Source organism: Carlito syrichta, unplaced genomic scaffold, assembly GCF_000164805.1.
Source record: "Carlito syrichta isolate Samal-C Ts95f unplaced genomic scaffold, Tarsius_syrichta-2.0.1 Scaffold106255, whole genome shotgun sequence".
Classification (NCBI taxonomy): domain Eukaryota; kingdom Metazoa; phylum Chordata; class Mammalia; order Primates; family Tarsiidae; genus Carlito; species Carlito syrichta.
The window spans coordinates 221,431-236,426 of record NW_007050351.1 but is presented as its reverse complement, the minus strand read 5'-3'; the positions used below and the strand labels follow the sequence as shown (position 1 = coordinate 236,426).

At 57.2% G+C, this 14,996-nt stretch overlaps 3 protein-coding genes across 5 annotated transcripts in view; 2 read left to right on the top strand and 1 right to left on the bottom strand.

Moving 5' to 3' along the window:
- The window catches only part of E2F4 (E2F transcription factor 4), an 8,490-nt gene extending 6,446 nt beyond the window's left edge, over positions 1–2,044 (top strand). The window contains exons 9-11 of the mRNA XM_021716721.1: positions 745–792; positions 1,000–1,044; positions 1,144–2,044. Of these exons, the coding sequence (XP_021572396.1) occupies positions 745–792; positions 1,000–1,044; positions 1,144–1,259 (209 nt within the window). The 3' untranslated portion in view covers positions 1,260–2,044. The remainder of the gene's footprint in view (positions 1–744; positions 793–999; positions 1,045–1,143) is intronic.
- Positions 2,045–2,240: 196 nt separating this feature from the next.
- ELMO3 (engulfment and cell motility 3) lies at positions 2,241–6,818 on the top strand. Of its 2 annotated transcripts, XM_008066738.2 has the most exons (20): positions 2,241–2,545; positions 2,682–2,722; positions 2,812–2,884; positions 3,076–3,126; positions 3,334–3,503; positions 3,595–3,694; positions 3,800–3,951; positions 4,034–4,112; positions 4,204–4,254; positions 4,328–4,450; positions 4,547–4,678; positions 4,783–4,884; positions 4,988–5,096; positions 5,210–5,346; positions 5,437–5,600; positions 5,701–5,813; positions 5,903–6,007; positions 6,111–6,193; positions 6,285–6,371; positions 6,455–6,818. In XM_008066738.2, exons 1-20 carry the CDS (start codon positions 2,468–2,470, stop codon positions 6,665–6,667), a joined length of 2,163 nt encoding a protein of 720 aa, XP_008064929.1. In that variant the 5' UTR covers positions 2,241–2,467; the 3' UTR covers positions 6,668–6,818. The 2 variants fall into 2 exon arrangements, with proteins under 2 accessions (XP_008064929.1, XP_021572263.1); XM_021716588.1 differs by lacking the exon at positions 3,076–3,126.
- Positions 6,819–10,367: 3,549 nt separating this feature from the next.
- LRRC29 (leucine rich repeat containing 29) overlaps positions 10,368–14,996 on the bottom strand; it is a 15,994-nt gene continuing 11,365 nt past the window's right edge. The window contains exons 3-6 of one of the 2 annotated variants that reach the window (XM_021716715.1): positions 13,511–14,449; positions 11,062–11,205; positions 10,642–10,859; positions 10,368–10,542 (exon numbers count right to left, since the gene is read on the bottom strand). In XM_021716715.1, coding sequence (XP_021572390.1) covers positions 10,374–10,542; positions 10,642–10,859; positions 11,062–11,205; positions 13,511–14,449 — 1,470 coding nt within the window. In that variant the 3' untranslated portion in view covers positions 10,368–10,373. The remainder of the gene's footprint in view (positions 10,543–10,641; positions 10,860–11,061; positions 11,206–13,510; positions 14,450–14,996) is intronic. The other variant, XM_008066730.2, reaches the window with a different exon arrangement.

Genomic DNA, 14,996 nt, shown 5'->3' with positions numbered 1-14,996 from the left:
CGGGCTCAGGCAATTCACTCACCTCAGCCTCCCAAGGTGCAGGATTACAGGCTGAGCCACCGAGCCCGGCTCTTCTACTTCTTATATATGACCTCTTAGTCAGACCTTGGTAGGGTAGTCATCACCTTGTAGCACTAGCCCCATTGAAATATCTTCCTCCACCTCTGCCAGGGTACCTGACTCAGGGTGTGGTCTCTAAGTCTTGCATAGAGCTCAGCAAGGGTGGGGATCCATGGGGAACCCTCTACCAGATAGGCTGTACATGCTGAGCCCAGAAAGGGAAGGGAGCCTGTTGCCCTGTGGCATTTCTGAGTTAGAAAGGCCATATCAGCTGGGCGCAGTGACTCACCTATTACCTTAGCACTTTGGGAGGCTGAGGTGAGAGGATTGCCTGAGCCCACAGGTTCAAGACTAGCCTGGGCAACATGACAAGACCTCGTCTCTACAATAAATAAAAAAAATCAGCCGAGTGTGGTGACGCGTGCCTGTGGTTCCAGCTACTTGAAAGGCTGAGGTGGAAGGATCGCCTGAGCCCAGCAGGTCGAGGCTGCGGTGGCCATGCACCCTGGGCTCAGCAATGAGGAATTCAGGTCTAACAGGCGAGGCCAACAGCCAATGCCAGCTTGGCCTGGGGTAGGGCCTATATCTCCTCAGCTGTGTGGAGCTCCAGGGTGGGCGGCATAGGATCTGAGGAAGGCAGAGGCTGTAGTGGGACCGGGCTGGACCTCTGTGTCTTGTTTTCAGTTCTGGAACTCCCCAAAGAGCTGTCGGAAATCTTCGATCCCACACGAGGTAGGCTGCATTCCTCAGTGGAGCTAAGGGTAAGGGACACAGCTCGTTGGGTCCCACAGCTGTTTTCTTGCTCTCAGAGAACATTATGGTTGTGCTTAATACCTGGAGCAAAGGATAAAGCTGAAGGGCAGTGAAGGCTCCCCTTCTTGGGCTTTGATGGGTAGAGAGGCGGGAGCCAGAATGTAACTGAGCTCTCTCCATTCCCAGAGTGCATGAGCTCGGAGCTGCTGGAGGAGTTGATGTCCTCGGAAGGTGGGTGACCTGGGAAGGTGGGGGATAGAGTTGGGAAAGGGGTTGGGCAACTGCTGGGTGGCGCCCTGGCCCAGGGCCTCAGCTTAGTGCTCTCTGCAGTGTTTGCCCCCCTCCTCCGTCTTTCTCCACCCCCGGGAGACCATGATTACATCTACAACCTGGACGAGAGTGAAGGTGTCTGTGACCTCTTTGATGTGCCTGTTCTCAACCTCTGACTGACAGGGACATGCCCTGTGTGGCTGGGACCCAGACTGACCTGGGGGCTCCCTGGGGACCTCCCCCACCCCACCCCTGCACAGCTTGAGAGCCACAGACTCCTGGCTTCTCAGCCTCCCCTCACTGCACAGTTCTGGCCACAGCTCCCACTCCTGCACTGGCACTTGTACTGTGCTCTCAGAGCAGGTGAAAGGGGCTCAGCCCCCACCACCATGGAGCCAAAGCGTTTGCCTCTCCTTTTCTGGGGATTTCCCCAGCCTAGGCTCAGCTGCCACCCAGTGGCACAGAACCGAGGGCCCACCATCACCCCCCATAGGACAGCTTGTCCAACCTCACTGTCCCGCTCCTGCCAGCCCTTTTCCCCCTAGGAGGGGAGGGTGGGGTGGAGCTGGGCATGTTCAGCACCGGACCTAACTTCCTCCGCTGCTCCCCACCCCCTGACCCTCCAGCTTCTCCTGGACCTCTCATGCTCCCCCTTCTACTGGGCTCTTAGCCCTGACAACCTGTAGGTGGTGGTGGGGGTGCTAACAAGAAGGAACGGAGGTCTCTGGCTAGGAGTCTGGCGGTCCATCCCTGAGAAGTGGCCCAACTTCCCGCTGCCCCATAGCCCCCCTTTATTTCCATTTATTCATTTGCCCTCATTTAGAGCCATTTGAAAAGATTTAGAAAGATTTACCATAACGAATGGATTCCTATATAAAGATTATTTTTATACTTTTTGCAGCAAAAGGAAATTGTAATATTTGTACAGTGTCCAAGTGAATAAAGACCATGCCTAAGGCTACCTCTGATGTGGTTCTTTGGGGGCCCCTCCTTGGGACAATGTTGGGTTGGTGGTGGGACTGGATGGGTTACCTTGCTGGAACCGGAGGTGGGGCGGGCCTCCGGCAGCCTGTCCTACCCACCCCCACCTGCTGCACCTTGGGGCGGGGCGGGGCCGCCTCGGTGGGGCGGGGCGGGGCAGGCGCCGTCCCACCTTCCTACCCCCGGACTCCAACCCGGAACTAACCTCGTCTCCCTTGGGAAGGCCGCGGCGTCTGACCAGGAACTGAAGCCTAGCCCGTGAGTGCGGGTCATCGGGGCCAGGTCGCGGACAGAGGGACGCCCTCCTCGTTCCCGGGGGCCCTAGGTCAGGTGCGCCCTCGGCAGGAAGTTGCACAGTCTGAAAAGTGCAGGCGCCCACGCCCGGGCTGGACCCGGCTGGACCATGGCGCCCCCGCGGAACGTGGTGAAGATTGCCGTCCAGATGCGTGACGCCATCCCGCAGCTCATCCAGCTGGACCAGGTCACCTGGCCCGTCCCGCCTCCATCGGTCCCACCGCCCACTTCTGGGTCGCCCCCTTCCCCTCCCCACCTCTCCCCCAGGCTTCTTCCCAACCCCTCCCCATTCCCGGCCCCATGAGTGACCGCTCCACTTGCAGGCAAAGCCCCTGGCCGCTGTGCTGAAGGAGGTGTGCGATGCGTGAGTGCCCGCTGCCAGGCCAGGGAGTGGGGGAAGAGCAGGAGGGAGGAGGCGCTCCTACCTGCCTCACTGAGCCTCCGGCCCCGCAGGTGGAGCCTGACTCACTCTGAGCGTTATGCCCTGCAGTTTGCAGATGGGCACAGGAGATACATCACGGAGAATGTGAGTCACCTTTCCCCCGGTCCCACTTCACCCTATGACCCCTCAAGCCCCCCTGGCTCTGATTCCTCAGACTCCTCATCCCACTCTCTTGAATGTGATCTTTTACTGACCCCCACCCCCTCCCCAACACCCCTATCGACCATTCCGTAGAGCCCTCTTTGATTTCGTTGCCCTTCTGCTGTCTTCTCTAGAACCGCACGGAGATCAAGAACGGCAGCATCCTGTGCCTCAGCACTGCCCCAGTAATGCCCCTCCCCGCTCCGCTCTCATTCCCTGCCCCTCTGCAGGCCTCCTCCACTGGCCTTTCCTCTGCCAAGTGTGCCTCTGCCTTGGTTCTGGAGACCTTGCCCCCAGCCCAGCCCTGCGCCACCTAGCGGACATCCAAGGTCCCACACCTCCAGGTCCCCACCATACTTGTCTCCAGCGCATCTCTGCTCTGCCTCTGCTAGGACCTTGAGGCTGAGCAGCTGTTGGGTGGGCTGCAGAGTGGGAGTCGTGAAGGCCGCCGGGAAGCCCTGAGGCACCTCGTCCTGCTGGCCTCGGACACGACCTTTGCCCGGGAGGTCATCAGCCGTGATGGGCTTCAGAGCCTAGGCACCATCGTTGAGGATGGGGATGAGTGAGCACAGGGCTGTGGTAGGCTGGGGGACACGGTGGGGTTTGGGGGTCCTGACCTGTTCCTGCTCAGTCCCAGATGTCCCCCTACTCAGCCTAGGGGAGGTGCTGGCCCTCAGCCTGAGGGCCTTTTTGGAGCTCATGGAGCATGGTGTGGTGTCCTGGGAGACGCTCAGCATCTCCTTCGTCAAGAAGGTGGGTGTTACTTTCCAGGGACAGCAAGTGGGAGCAGCAGTGGGGTGGTGCTAGGACTGGCCTTCCATGGCGGTGAGGTGGAGACAGCCCCTGCCCCTCTTGCAGGTGGTGTGCTATGTGAATATGAACCTGATGGATGCCTCTGTGCAGCCCCTGGCCCTTGGATTGCTGGAGAGTGTGACCTTAAGCAGCCCTGCCCTGGGCCAGCTGGTCAAGAGCGAGGTGCCACTAGATAGGCTGCTTGTGCACCTACAGGTGTAAGCCTCTAGGGGTGGGGTGACATAGTGGGGAGCGGGGGCCAGACCTTGGACATCTGACTGAGCGCTGTTCCTGCCACAGGATGAACCAGCAGCTGCAAACCAAGGCCATGGCACTGCTGACCGCCTTGCTGCAGGGGTCCAGCCCTGCAGAACGCAAGGTAAATGTTTATTGGTGGCTGGATGGTGGCAGCAATTGGTAGAAACTGTGCTACCTCTGGAGTGACATCACCTCCTGCCTCTCCTCCCCAGCACATGCTTGACTACCTCTGGCAGAGAAACCTTCGCCAGTTCATCTATAAGGTAGGAAGGACCCCTCCCCACCCCTCCTCTCCCAATGAGCCCTTGCTCACACCAGGAACTGTCTCTCCTCCAGAACATCATCCACAGTGCAGCACCAATGGGTGACGAGATGGCTCATCACTTGTACGTACTGCAGGCCCTCACACTGGGGCTGCTGGAGCCACGCATGCGGATGCCATTGGATCCCTACAGCCAGGTGTGTATCTTGGGCAGGGAGGATAAGGCTGGGGGAGCTTGGAGTGTGGCCTTGAATCTAGGATCTTGTCACCTTCCCTCCCAACATTGACCCCAGGAGCAGCGGGAGCAGCTGCAAGTCCTGCGCCAGGCTGCTTTTGAGCCTGAGGGCGAGTCCCAGGGTGCTGGGCTGAGTGCCGACCGCCGTCGTTCCCTCTGTGCCCGAGAGTTCCGCAAACTGGGCTTCTCTGTGAGTGACCTTTCCTCAACTTCCCCCCACTGCCTCAACCCAGGGCTGCTGTTGTTCTGGAGGACAGGGGCCCTTCTTGAACTGCCTGTGCCCACCTCCCCCAGAACAGCAATCCAGCGCAGGACCTACAGCGTGTGCCCCCCGGCCTGCTGGCCCTGGACAACATGTTGTACTTCTCCAGACACGCGCCCAGTGCATACAGCCGGGTCAGTGGTGGGGCAGGGTGAGGGAGGAAGCATCCTGATGAAGGCAGGGTCCCCATGGACTTAGCCGTGACTCTCACTCCATTCTCTGCTTCCCCCACTCAAGTTTGTATTGGAGAACAGCAGCCGTGAGGACAAGCATGAGTGCCCCTTTGCTCAGAGCAGCATCCAGCTAACAGTGCTGCTGTGTGAGCTGCTCCATGTTGGAGAGCCCTGTGAGTGGGCCCGGACTGGGCACAGTGTGTCTGGGAACAGGGGACGGAAGGGCAGAGAGGGCCAGGGGTTGTACACACTTTCTCCCTGAGCCCCGCCTGCCCCCCCACTCCAGGTTCCGAGACGGCGCAGGATTTCTCACCCATGTTTTTCGGCCAAGACCAGAGCTTCCATGAGCTCTTCTGCGTGGGCATCCAGCTGCTGAATAAGACCTGGAAGGAGATGCGGGCTACACAGGAGGACTTTGACAAGGTGGGTGGGGTGGGAGCTGGAAGACCTGGGCAAGGAGCAAGGGGGCTGTTCTAGGGAGGGGCACGGGGCTCAGGCTCAGGCTGGCCCCAGGTCATGCAGGTGGTGCGGGAGCAGCTGACCCGCACGCTGGCCCTGAAACCCACCTCCCTGGAGCTCTTCCGAACCAAAGTGAATGCGCTCACCTACGGGGAGGTACTGCGACTGCGTCAGACTGAGCGACTGCATCAGGAGGGCACGCTGGCTCCTCCCATACTGTGAGTCGGAGGGGATGGAGTCCCAGTCCTGGCCTCACCTTCCCTGCCCCATGGACTGTGCCCCTGGTCTGTCCTGCTCAGTGGCACCCCTTCTACCCAGGGAGCTGCGGGAGAAGCTGAAGCCAGAGCTCTTGGGCCTAATCCGCCAGCAGCGTTTGCTCCGCCTCTGCGAAGGGACACTCTTCCGCAAGATCAGCAGCCGGCGGCGCCAGGGTCTCTGAAGGGCAGAGGCAGGGCAGGGGGTGGCTGGGTTGGAGTCAGGGCCCGTCTCAGCACTCTGGCCCTTTTCTTTTACTGTGCAGATAAGCTGTGGTTTTGCTGCCTGTCCCCCAACCACAAGGTGCTGCAGTATGGGGACGTGGAGGAGGGTGCTGGCCAGCCGACCCCTGAAGGCCTGCCTGAGCAGCGTAAGGAGGGCGGGGACAGGGGCCAGATACCTGCTCCCCCAGACTCCCTTGTGTCCCAGGGCTGCCTGCGACCCCAGTGGTCAGCCCAAACTTTTTCCTGCAGTCCCTGTGGCCGATATTAGGGCACTCTTGACAGGCAAAGACTGCCCCCATGTCCGGGAGAAGGGCTCCGGGAAGCAGAACAAGGTGAGTGCAGTGGGGCTGGGGCAGCTCCCTCCCACCCACCCCTGTCTGCCCTGTTCCTTGCTCAGTGCCCCTTGCCCTCTTGCTTCCTCAGGACCTCTATGAGTTGGCTTTCTCAATCAGCTATGACCGTGGGGAGGAGGAGGTGTACCTCAACTTCATTGCCCCCTCCAAGCGGGAGGTGAGTGTCTGGGCCAGGCTGAGTTGGGCAGATGGACAGGGGGAACAGATGGGCAAGCCCTCACAGAGCTGGCTCGTCCCCAGTTCCACCTGTGGACAGATGGGCTGAGTGCCCTGCTGGGCAGTCCCATGAGCAGTGAGCAGACACGACTGGACCTGGAGCAGCTGCTGACCATGGAGACCAAGCTACGGTTGTTGGAGCTGGAAAATGTGCCCATCCCTGAGCAGCCACCCCCTGTGCCCCCACCCCCCACCAACTTCAACTTCTGCTATGACTGCAGCATCGCTGAACCTTGACAGTGAGGCTGGCCAAGGGCCACAGCTGCTGCCCTGTGGCAGGATGAAGGGTGGAGGGTAGAGAAGTATAGGCACCCTGACCAGCAGGGATGGCAGCAGAAATAAAGTCTGCTTGGCTTTTGGGTATGTATTGAGCCAGCTCTGAACCTTGTGGGCCAAGCCTGTGACAGATCGTGACAAAAAGTCTTTCCCTTCTGCCTTCAAACTTAGCTGGTAGATGGAATGGGGCATCAGCCAGGACCACAAACTTGGGCAACTACAGTTGAGGGGCTGGTGGGGTCAGGCTGGGGCTGTTGTCTTTCTCCAGGATGAGTCCTTAGCCTCCCTCAGTGCTGGGCCTGCAGAGAGGGATGGCCTGTGCTCTGGGGGCACCTGCCAAGGGAGAGACTACAACTGCCAGCCAGCTAAGGGACAAATGGCAGGGTGAGAGGCATTGCCCCACATGGATTCCTTCCTGAGCAGCATTAACAGGGCCTAGTCTGAAAGCCATGCTTCCAGAAGGCTCCTGACAGCCTGATCTCAGTCCTCAACCTGCGTAGCCCTGCCCAGTGTCCTTTGTGGGTCTTGGAGAACGCTGGTGAGAGGCATGAAGGGAGAGAGGTGAAGCCAGTCCTGCTTTCTGCTAAAAGGCAAGCTCAACATTCCAAAGGGCATCCCCAAGTGATGGGAGGCTATGGACTGATACTGACAAGGGAGACTTCTGTACAGGAAGGCCTGCATTCTGATTAAAACCTAACTCAGGAACATGGGTGGGGTAGGGGCCTTAGACAGGCCAGAGCCTTTGGGGGCAGAAGCAGCAAGGCATGTTGGGCTAGGCTTGAGGTCAGGCTCAGAGGTTATAGTCACAGACCCCAAGCCCCTGAGGAAAGAAGAGCCCAGCAGCCCATGGAACCCACAGGGCAGGATGAAGGCCACCACCACCTTCTGACTTCCTTCTCCCTGCCCCCCACCTCTCCTCTTCCCCATGCCTCCTCCAATACCATTTTTAATAATGTTAACCATCAACATAGCTGACCTTGAAAATTGATGAAATGGTACCCTTTCTGAAGAATGTGCTGGGGGGCATACTTGTTCCCCTCCCCCCAGCTAGACTTTGGATCCTCAGGCATCCAGGACCCGACATGTCCATGCCTAGGCACAGCAACTTCCCACTACACTTGGAACAGTCTGTTATTGAGTTCTAGGTGGAAATGGGGTACAGGAATTCCCAAGGCCATTGGTCTCCCAATACTGTTAATTCTTTATTTTTAAGAGTTGAAGTCTCACTCTGTTGCCCAGGCTGGAGTATACACTGGAATGCTCATGCCACCACAGCCTCCCACATAGCTGGAACTACAGGTGTGCACCACCACACCTGGCTCATTTTAAAATTTTTATCATAGAGATGAAGTCTCGCTCAAGTTGCCCAGGTTGGTCTCGAACCCCTGGGCTCAGACGATCTTCTTGCCTGTGCCTCCCAAAGTGCTGAGTTTACAGGCATGAGCCACCATGCCTGGCTTTGTCAGTTCTTTTTTTTTTTTGAGTTGGAATCTCACTTTGTCACCCAGGTTGGAGGGCAGTGGCATGTTCCTGGCCACCGCAGCCTTGACCTGCTGGGCTCAGGCTATCCTTCCGCCTCAGCTTTCCAAGTAGCTGGAACTACAGGCACACGCCACCATGCTGGCTAATTAATTGTATATTTATTTATTGTAGAGATGAGGTCTTGCCAAGTTGCCCAGGCTCATCTTGAACCCACAGGCTCTGGCAATCCTCTTACCTTGGCCTCCCAAAATGCTGGGATCATAGGCGTGAACTACTGCGCCCAGCAGTTTGTCATTTCGTTTTCAATGTCTCCAGTCCTTTGGTTCACGCCACCATCATCTTGGCAACAATCTGACATCTGGCCTCTAGTCTTGCCTTTCTAATCCTCTCAATACCAGCTACTCCAATTGAGTTGGAGTCTCTGTCGCCCAGGCTGGAGCGCAGTGGCACTCAGCGCAGCCTCGACCTGCTGTGCTCAGGTGATCCTTCTGCCTCAGCCTTCCAAGTAGCTGGAACTATAGGCATATGCCACCATACCCAGCTAATTTTTTGATTTATTGTAGAGATGAGGTCTCGCCAAGTTGCCCAGGCTGGTCTCGAACCCCTAGGCTCAGGTAGTCCTCTCACCTCGGCCTCCCAAAATGCTGGGATTATAGGCATGAGCAACCGCGCTGGGCCCAACTGTTTTCTTAAACACAAATCTTATCAGATTACACATGCACACACATTCTATATGCTTCAGTGTCACCCTATTGTCCATCAATTAATGGCCATTGTTTCCGCCAGTTGAGCCAGATGGGTTGCGGATGTATTGCGGTTTAGCCCTTCCAACTAGTGCCTGTGGCTTTCAGGGTTCCTGGCGCTTGGTCTGAGTTGGCATCCTCCTATACCCCATGAAGGCCTAGAACCACCCCCCAATGCAGTGCTAGCTGTGGCATGCCTATGTGTACTGCCACAATCTCATCTGCCTAGATTGCCCCCTTCCTTCCCTTCTGCCCATTTTTCATTGCCCTGATTCCTTCCTTCGCCCTGGGCCAAGTTTGTTGCTCCCCTGGGCTCCTGGTCACAGGTGCTTGTTTCTCTGTTCATATATACCCTGCATGCTGGACTGTCCCTGCCTGTTGGCTTAGTTATCTCTCCAGATGGCCTGGGAGCCAGGAGAGCTTTGAATCCCCACATGAAGCACAGTACCTGCAGGACCACCTTGGCCAGCTGCTCCTAGAAGAACCAATGAACATGTAGATGGACAAAGTGTGGGGACATATCAAATGCCAGCTGGACAGACCTTTTCAGAGCTGCCATGGAGAAGTCACTGGCGCTGTTTAAGGGACTGGACCAGATGACCTCTAATTATCCCCTCTACCTAGAGATGTCATCCTCTTTCTCTCCCCCTCCCCACGTTTTTTTCCCCTTTAAGACAGCTTCATTGATTCAGGCATCATTAATCAGTTGTTTCTGTGATCTAAGTGCACACAGTGTACCTTAGCTGCAGGGCACACCCAGGGTGGTTGAGGTGGGAGGCTCTGGAATCTCCTGCCATGTAGGGAAGAAGCTAGGCCCTAAGATGAGAGTCAGGTCAGCATGGACAAGCCCTGAGGCCAGGGTGAGGGCACCTGTGATGCTTTGGGCCAAGTCTGAAGAAGAAGCTGTGTGCTTCTTAGTGTTTTCTCCACCTTCTTAGTGTTTTCTTCAACTAAGGTGAGGCGGAGATGGACCCTTTAGTTTCAGAATTTAAGACAAGTAAGTGCTATCTGGAATTTTTAATCTTGTTTGGGTTTACAGCAAAAACCTGGACTTGGATGCTAAAACTCAGTGCTAATAGGGGGCTGGGAGAGCTCCCAGAGGGAACTGGTAGAGTACAGGCTTTAGGTCTGAGAAGTGGGCAGGCAAGAGGCACTGGGTCCACTGCCCCCAACACAAGACCCAGCCTGCTTGTGGGCCTGGCCAGGAGAGCTGGGGTCTGTGGCAGTGACATGTAGCTGGAAAGAGGCTGCTGCTGGCTGTGGGACAGACTGGGGCAGAAAGTCCCCTGGGCTGCCCTGGATCAGTCCCACCTCCAGTCCTAAACAAGGGTCTGTAGTTGAGAGAAGCAAGAGGCACTGAGTCAAATGCCAGGTCAAGTGGCCAGGGCTGGGGACTGTGGGATAGAGGACACTGAGCCGCAGGACTGGTTACTGACCTGGCCTCAGAGCGTTAGGGTTAAGTCAGCCCCTCCCACAAAGCGGGACTGGATGCAGGATACCTGCGGTAGTTGGGCCTGGAAGTGCCTGACAGCGGCCATGTTGATGCCAGGACACATGGCCACATCCAACACCCGGAGCTGCCTGCACGCCTGCCTGATGGCATCCAGTGTTCTGTGGGAGAGCCACTGGGTGAGTGCCTGACCCAGCATGGGACCCCAGCCCAGTCCTTGCAGGGTGGCTCATCTGCTCAATGTCATTAGACACACTCACTGCTCTGTGAGCTGACTACAGCTGGACAGGTTGAGGTGCTGCAGCCTCGGCCAGGAACTGGCTGCCTGGGCCCAGCCCTCGTCGCTAAGATGGCTGCAGTGACTCAGTGCCAGGCGCTCCAGGCTGGGACAGCCCCTGGCCACAGCCACCAAACCCATGTCTGTGAGTGCCGGCAGCAGGCTCAGTGACAACTGCCTCAGTTGGGGGAACTGGAGCACCTGCAATGATTGGGTGGGAGTCAGTGAGCCCAGAACCCGGGGCCCTTCCAGGTTCCCCACTCCCAGCCAGGGAATGACCATAGGCGGCAGAAGCCAGTGAGAAAGGAACTCCAAGGAACTTTTTTCCAAGAAAAAGTGGTTTGGCCCAGGTCCCTGGCTCCAGCTCTACAATCCTTAGCCTACCCACACCCTTGCCCCACACCTTGGCCAGACTGGCATCAGTCAGCTTGCTGCAAGCTGTGAGGTCCAACTCCTGCAGGGCCTGTAGCATGAGCAGGGAGGGGCCCTGTGGCTCGGGACAGGGGTCCTTCAGGTCTGAGGCCCGGTGCTCCAGCTCTAGATGTGACTGTGGGAAGAAGCCCTGCTTCTTAGGTTCTTCCTGAGTTTGCCCTTAAAAGTTCCTAAAGAGAGACTTGGGAGGGGCAGGAAGGCAGCTGAGCCCAGGGGCCACTCCACCCTCCATAACCTCAAGAGTCCCGCACCTGGGGCCCCTGTGCAGGCTCCTCACTTGGTTCTTCCAGCCCTAGAAGCCCCCAGTCACAGAGCTCCTTGCACCAAGCCAGGCGCAGAACTGAAAGGTGGGTGAGGTAGGTACAGATGGCCTGCATGGTACGGTTGGTGAGGGCCACACAGGAGGACAAGTCTAGCACCCTGAGGCTCAAGCCCAGCACTGGGATCACGGAGAGTACTGAGGCGTCCTAGGAGGGAGGTAGGGAGGAGAGAGGGTAGAGCAGCAACCTGTGCCTGGGCCACCAGGTTTGGCAGGGGTTGCTAGAAAGTGTCTGTCCACAGGCAGGAGGGAGGCAATAGGGAGCTACCAAAGGACCCAAGGAGGGAAGCAATATGTTCCCTGTGCTGAAGCAGATGGGAGCAGGATGGGCATGGGGTGGGAGACCCAGAGGAGGCTGCTGGAGAACAAAGGCCTAAGCTCTGACTGGGGCAGGAGAGATGCAGGTGGAAATATTTTCCTTTCTTTTTTTCTTTTTTTTTGAGTCAGAGTCTCACTGTTACCCAGGCTGAAGTACAATGGCACGATCATGGCTCACAACAGCCTCAAACTCCTGGGCTCAGGCAATCCTGCTTCAGCCTCCTGAGTAGCTGGGACTACAGCATGAGCCTGTCTAATTTTTTAAAATTTTTTGCCGGGCTCGGTGGCTCAGCCTGTAATCCCCGCCTTTGGGAGGCTGAGGTGAGTGGATTGCCTGAGCCCGCGGGTTCGAGACCCGCCTGGGCAGTGAGACCTCATCTCTACAATAAATCAAAAAATCAGCCGGGCGTGGTAGCGCATGCCTGTAATTCTGGCTACTTGGAAGGCTGAGGCGGAAGGATCGCCGGAGCCCAGCAGATAGAGGCTGCGGTGGCCGGGAGCGGCCACTGCACTCCAGTCTGGACAACAGAGTGAGACTCCAACTCAAAAAAAATAAAATAAAAATTTTTTTGTAGAGATGCGGTCTCTCTGCATTGCCTAGGCTAGACTTAAACTCCTGGGCTCAAGCAGTCCTCCTGCCTTGGCCACCCAAAGTGCTGAGATTACAGGCGTGAGCCCAGGTGGAAATTTCTGCCTAAACTCCCAGTCCCTGCTGAAGAGGTAGGCTGAGGCAGCCCTCTGACCACAGTTCATTGGACCAGGGGTGGACAGCTGACCCTGGCTGACCCAATCAGATATACTCCCTCTAGAATGTGAACCAGAACTGTGAAGTCACTGTCAGGGTAGTGCTGCCACCTGCCAGGAGAAGTGGGGGTTGGGGAGCAGGAGCTGAGGGCAGAGTAGAGGAAGCTGGTTTATAGAGACACAGAGGGGATCTGCAAAGGTACAGGAATGTATGACCTGGGAGACAGCAGCTAAGAGATGGAAAGCGAAGTTGGAGCAGGGCAGGAAAGAGAGGCGCTTGCAGGTAAACAAGGTGGAGGTGGTGTTTAGGTGGGAATGCCCTGGTCACATGGATAAGATGAAGGAATAATCCATTAAGGAGGGACAGACTTACACTGCCATGACAGGGACACTTCCCAGAGGGGAAAAGCTGAACCTCAGCCAAGAACTGATCATGCTCTTCCCGGGGCTTTCTTCAGTGCCCTTCACTGCCTTTCTTTTTTTTGTTTTTGTTTTTTGAGTTGGAGTCTCACTCCGTTGCCCAGACTGGAGTGCAGTGGCCACTCCCGGCCACCGCAGCCTCGACCTGCTGGGCTCCGGCAATCCTTCCGCCTCAGCCTTCCAAGTAGCTGGAACTACAGGCACGCGCTACCACGCATGGCTAATTTTTGACTTATTGTAGAGATGAGGTCTTGCCAAGTTGCCCAGGCGGGTCTCGAACCCACAGGCTCAGGCATCACTCCCTTTTTCCAGCCTTACCAGCCTCCAGAACACCCATCCTCAATACCCCTCCTCAGTCGTCAGTGGTAGGTCGCTGAGCCCTTGGCATGTGAGATGTTGGGCGGCCTGGTCTCTTGTACCTGCTGGACCCAGAGTGGAGACTTTGGGAAGGTGTGCTCGCAACAGCTTAATCTGTCTAGGTTCCTGTTCTCTTCAGGACTAGTCCCAAGTTCAGTTCTAGCTAATAATTCTTGGACACAAAAACTGGGAAGTCCCTCCTTGATGCCACAGGCCCAGGTCCCCCCATCCCCAGAGAGGAAGACAGTGATGGTGTGCTCACCTTCAGTGAAGAGCAATAGGCCAGACTGAGGGAGGTCAGATGGGGTGGAGATCCATGCACGGAGCCCAAGGTCTGGGCCAGTTCCCGCCCGCTTACCAGGCAGCACTCAGCCATGTTGAGGCTCTGCAACTCCCGCAGGGCCCCCAGGGCTGTACATCCCACATCTGTCAGCCGCTGCAGCTTCCCCAGGCCCAGATGCCGCAGGTGCCGCAGGCCCCGGCTCACAGCCAACAGCGCCCCATCAGTCAGTTCCGAGCAGCCACTGAGATCCAGGGAGGTAAGGCCTGGTTGCTGGCGGCACAGGGTGGCCACGGCCTCTGTGGAGAGGTCCCGGCAGTTGTGCAGGCTCAGCTCCTGCAAATGTAGCCCAGCTACCTGGCCCAGGGCCTGCAGGGCCTCAGGTGGCAAACCAGTGCCACTCAGGTCCAAGGCATGCAGCCTGCCAGCCCGCTCCTTCACGAATCGCAGCAGGTTGTGGAAGGAAAACTGGGAGGGGGACGCATCCTGGGAGCCAATGGAACCCCGGACCAGGCTTAGCTCGAAGGTGAGGTGGCAGTAGGCCAAGGAGAGGCGCTCCAGGCTGGGGGCACAGCTGCTGAGCCGATTGAAGCTGAGGTCCGCCAGGTCCCGCAGGCCAGCCAGGCTTAGCTCACGGAGTCCACTTAATGCCTGCCGGACGCTCTGTGCTGTCTCAGGCTGAGCCAGCAGCATGCCCGAGGTGAAAAGGCTATTGCAGCCACTGAGGTCAAGGATACGCAGGGTCGGGCAGCCCAGGATCAGGGCCACAAAGGAGGCCTCTGTGGGGCTGCCCCCACCCAGGCACAAACTCTGTAGGTGTGGGCCCAGATGGTAGGCCACAGATTGCAGTACCTTGTGCGAAGCCAGTGAACCATCCAGATTGGTCAGGCTGATGCAGGAGATGCCCCTGAGGCCCAGGCTCTTGATGGCCGAGAGGGAGGCAGAGGACACAGGGATGTTGTATCGCACATTTGTCTAAGGAACAGCAGTAGGCATAGGGTTAACCCTCTAGCTTCAGAGAATGCTAGGCATTAGATCTGGTACTAAGTCACTGGCCAGAGGTTAAAGGAAGGTCAGGAAGGGCCCTTTCACAGTGGGGGGGGACCCACTGTGGTGTGTAGTGTCATGTGCACATTTGTAAGCATGTGGGGCTGCCTAGTATTTGTCCCTGGATGCTTCCGAGTTCAAGATATGCTGGTGAGCCCTGCAGCACATCTCTGAAAGGGTTATCTGTCTGTCCAGGTGTGAAGGAAAAAGTGTCCTATTTCTGTGGACAGGAGCAATCTAAGAGGTGCTGAGGAAGTTGAGCTGGCCCTGCCACAGAGGAAAAAGGGAGGAAGAATGGGGAGTGCACAGTTAGAGTGGGTGGGACCGGAGACAGGATCAGGGCTCAATCATAGGAATAAACTGGCTTGTGTAGGAGTTTGGGAGCACCCAGCTGAGGAGATTTTTTTTTTTTTTTTTGGGT

Bases quoted from the DNA above. Each gene is read 5' to 3' on its own strand.
- ELMO3 (XM_008066738.2), top strand. From the start codon at position 2,468: ATGGCGCCCCCGCGGAACGTGGTGAAGATTGCCGTCCAGATGCGTGAC. The intron at 3,952-4,033 runs GTAAGCCTCTAG...TTCCTGCCACAG, and splicing joins CTGCTTGTGCACCTACAGGT to GATGAACCAGCAGCTGCAAA. The intron at 4,679-4,782 runs GTGAGTGACCTT...CACCTCCCCCAG, and splicing joins TCCGCAAACTGGGCTTCTCT to AACAGCAATCCAGCGCAGGA.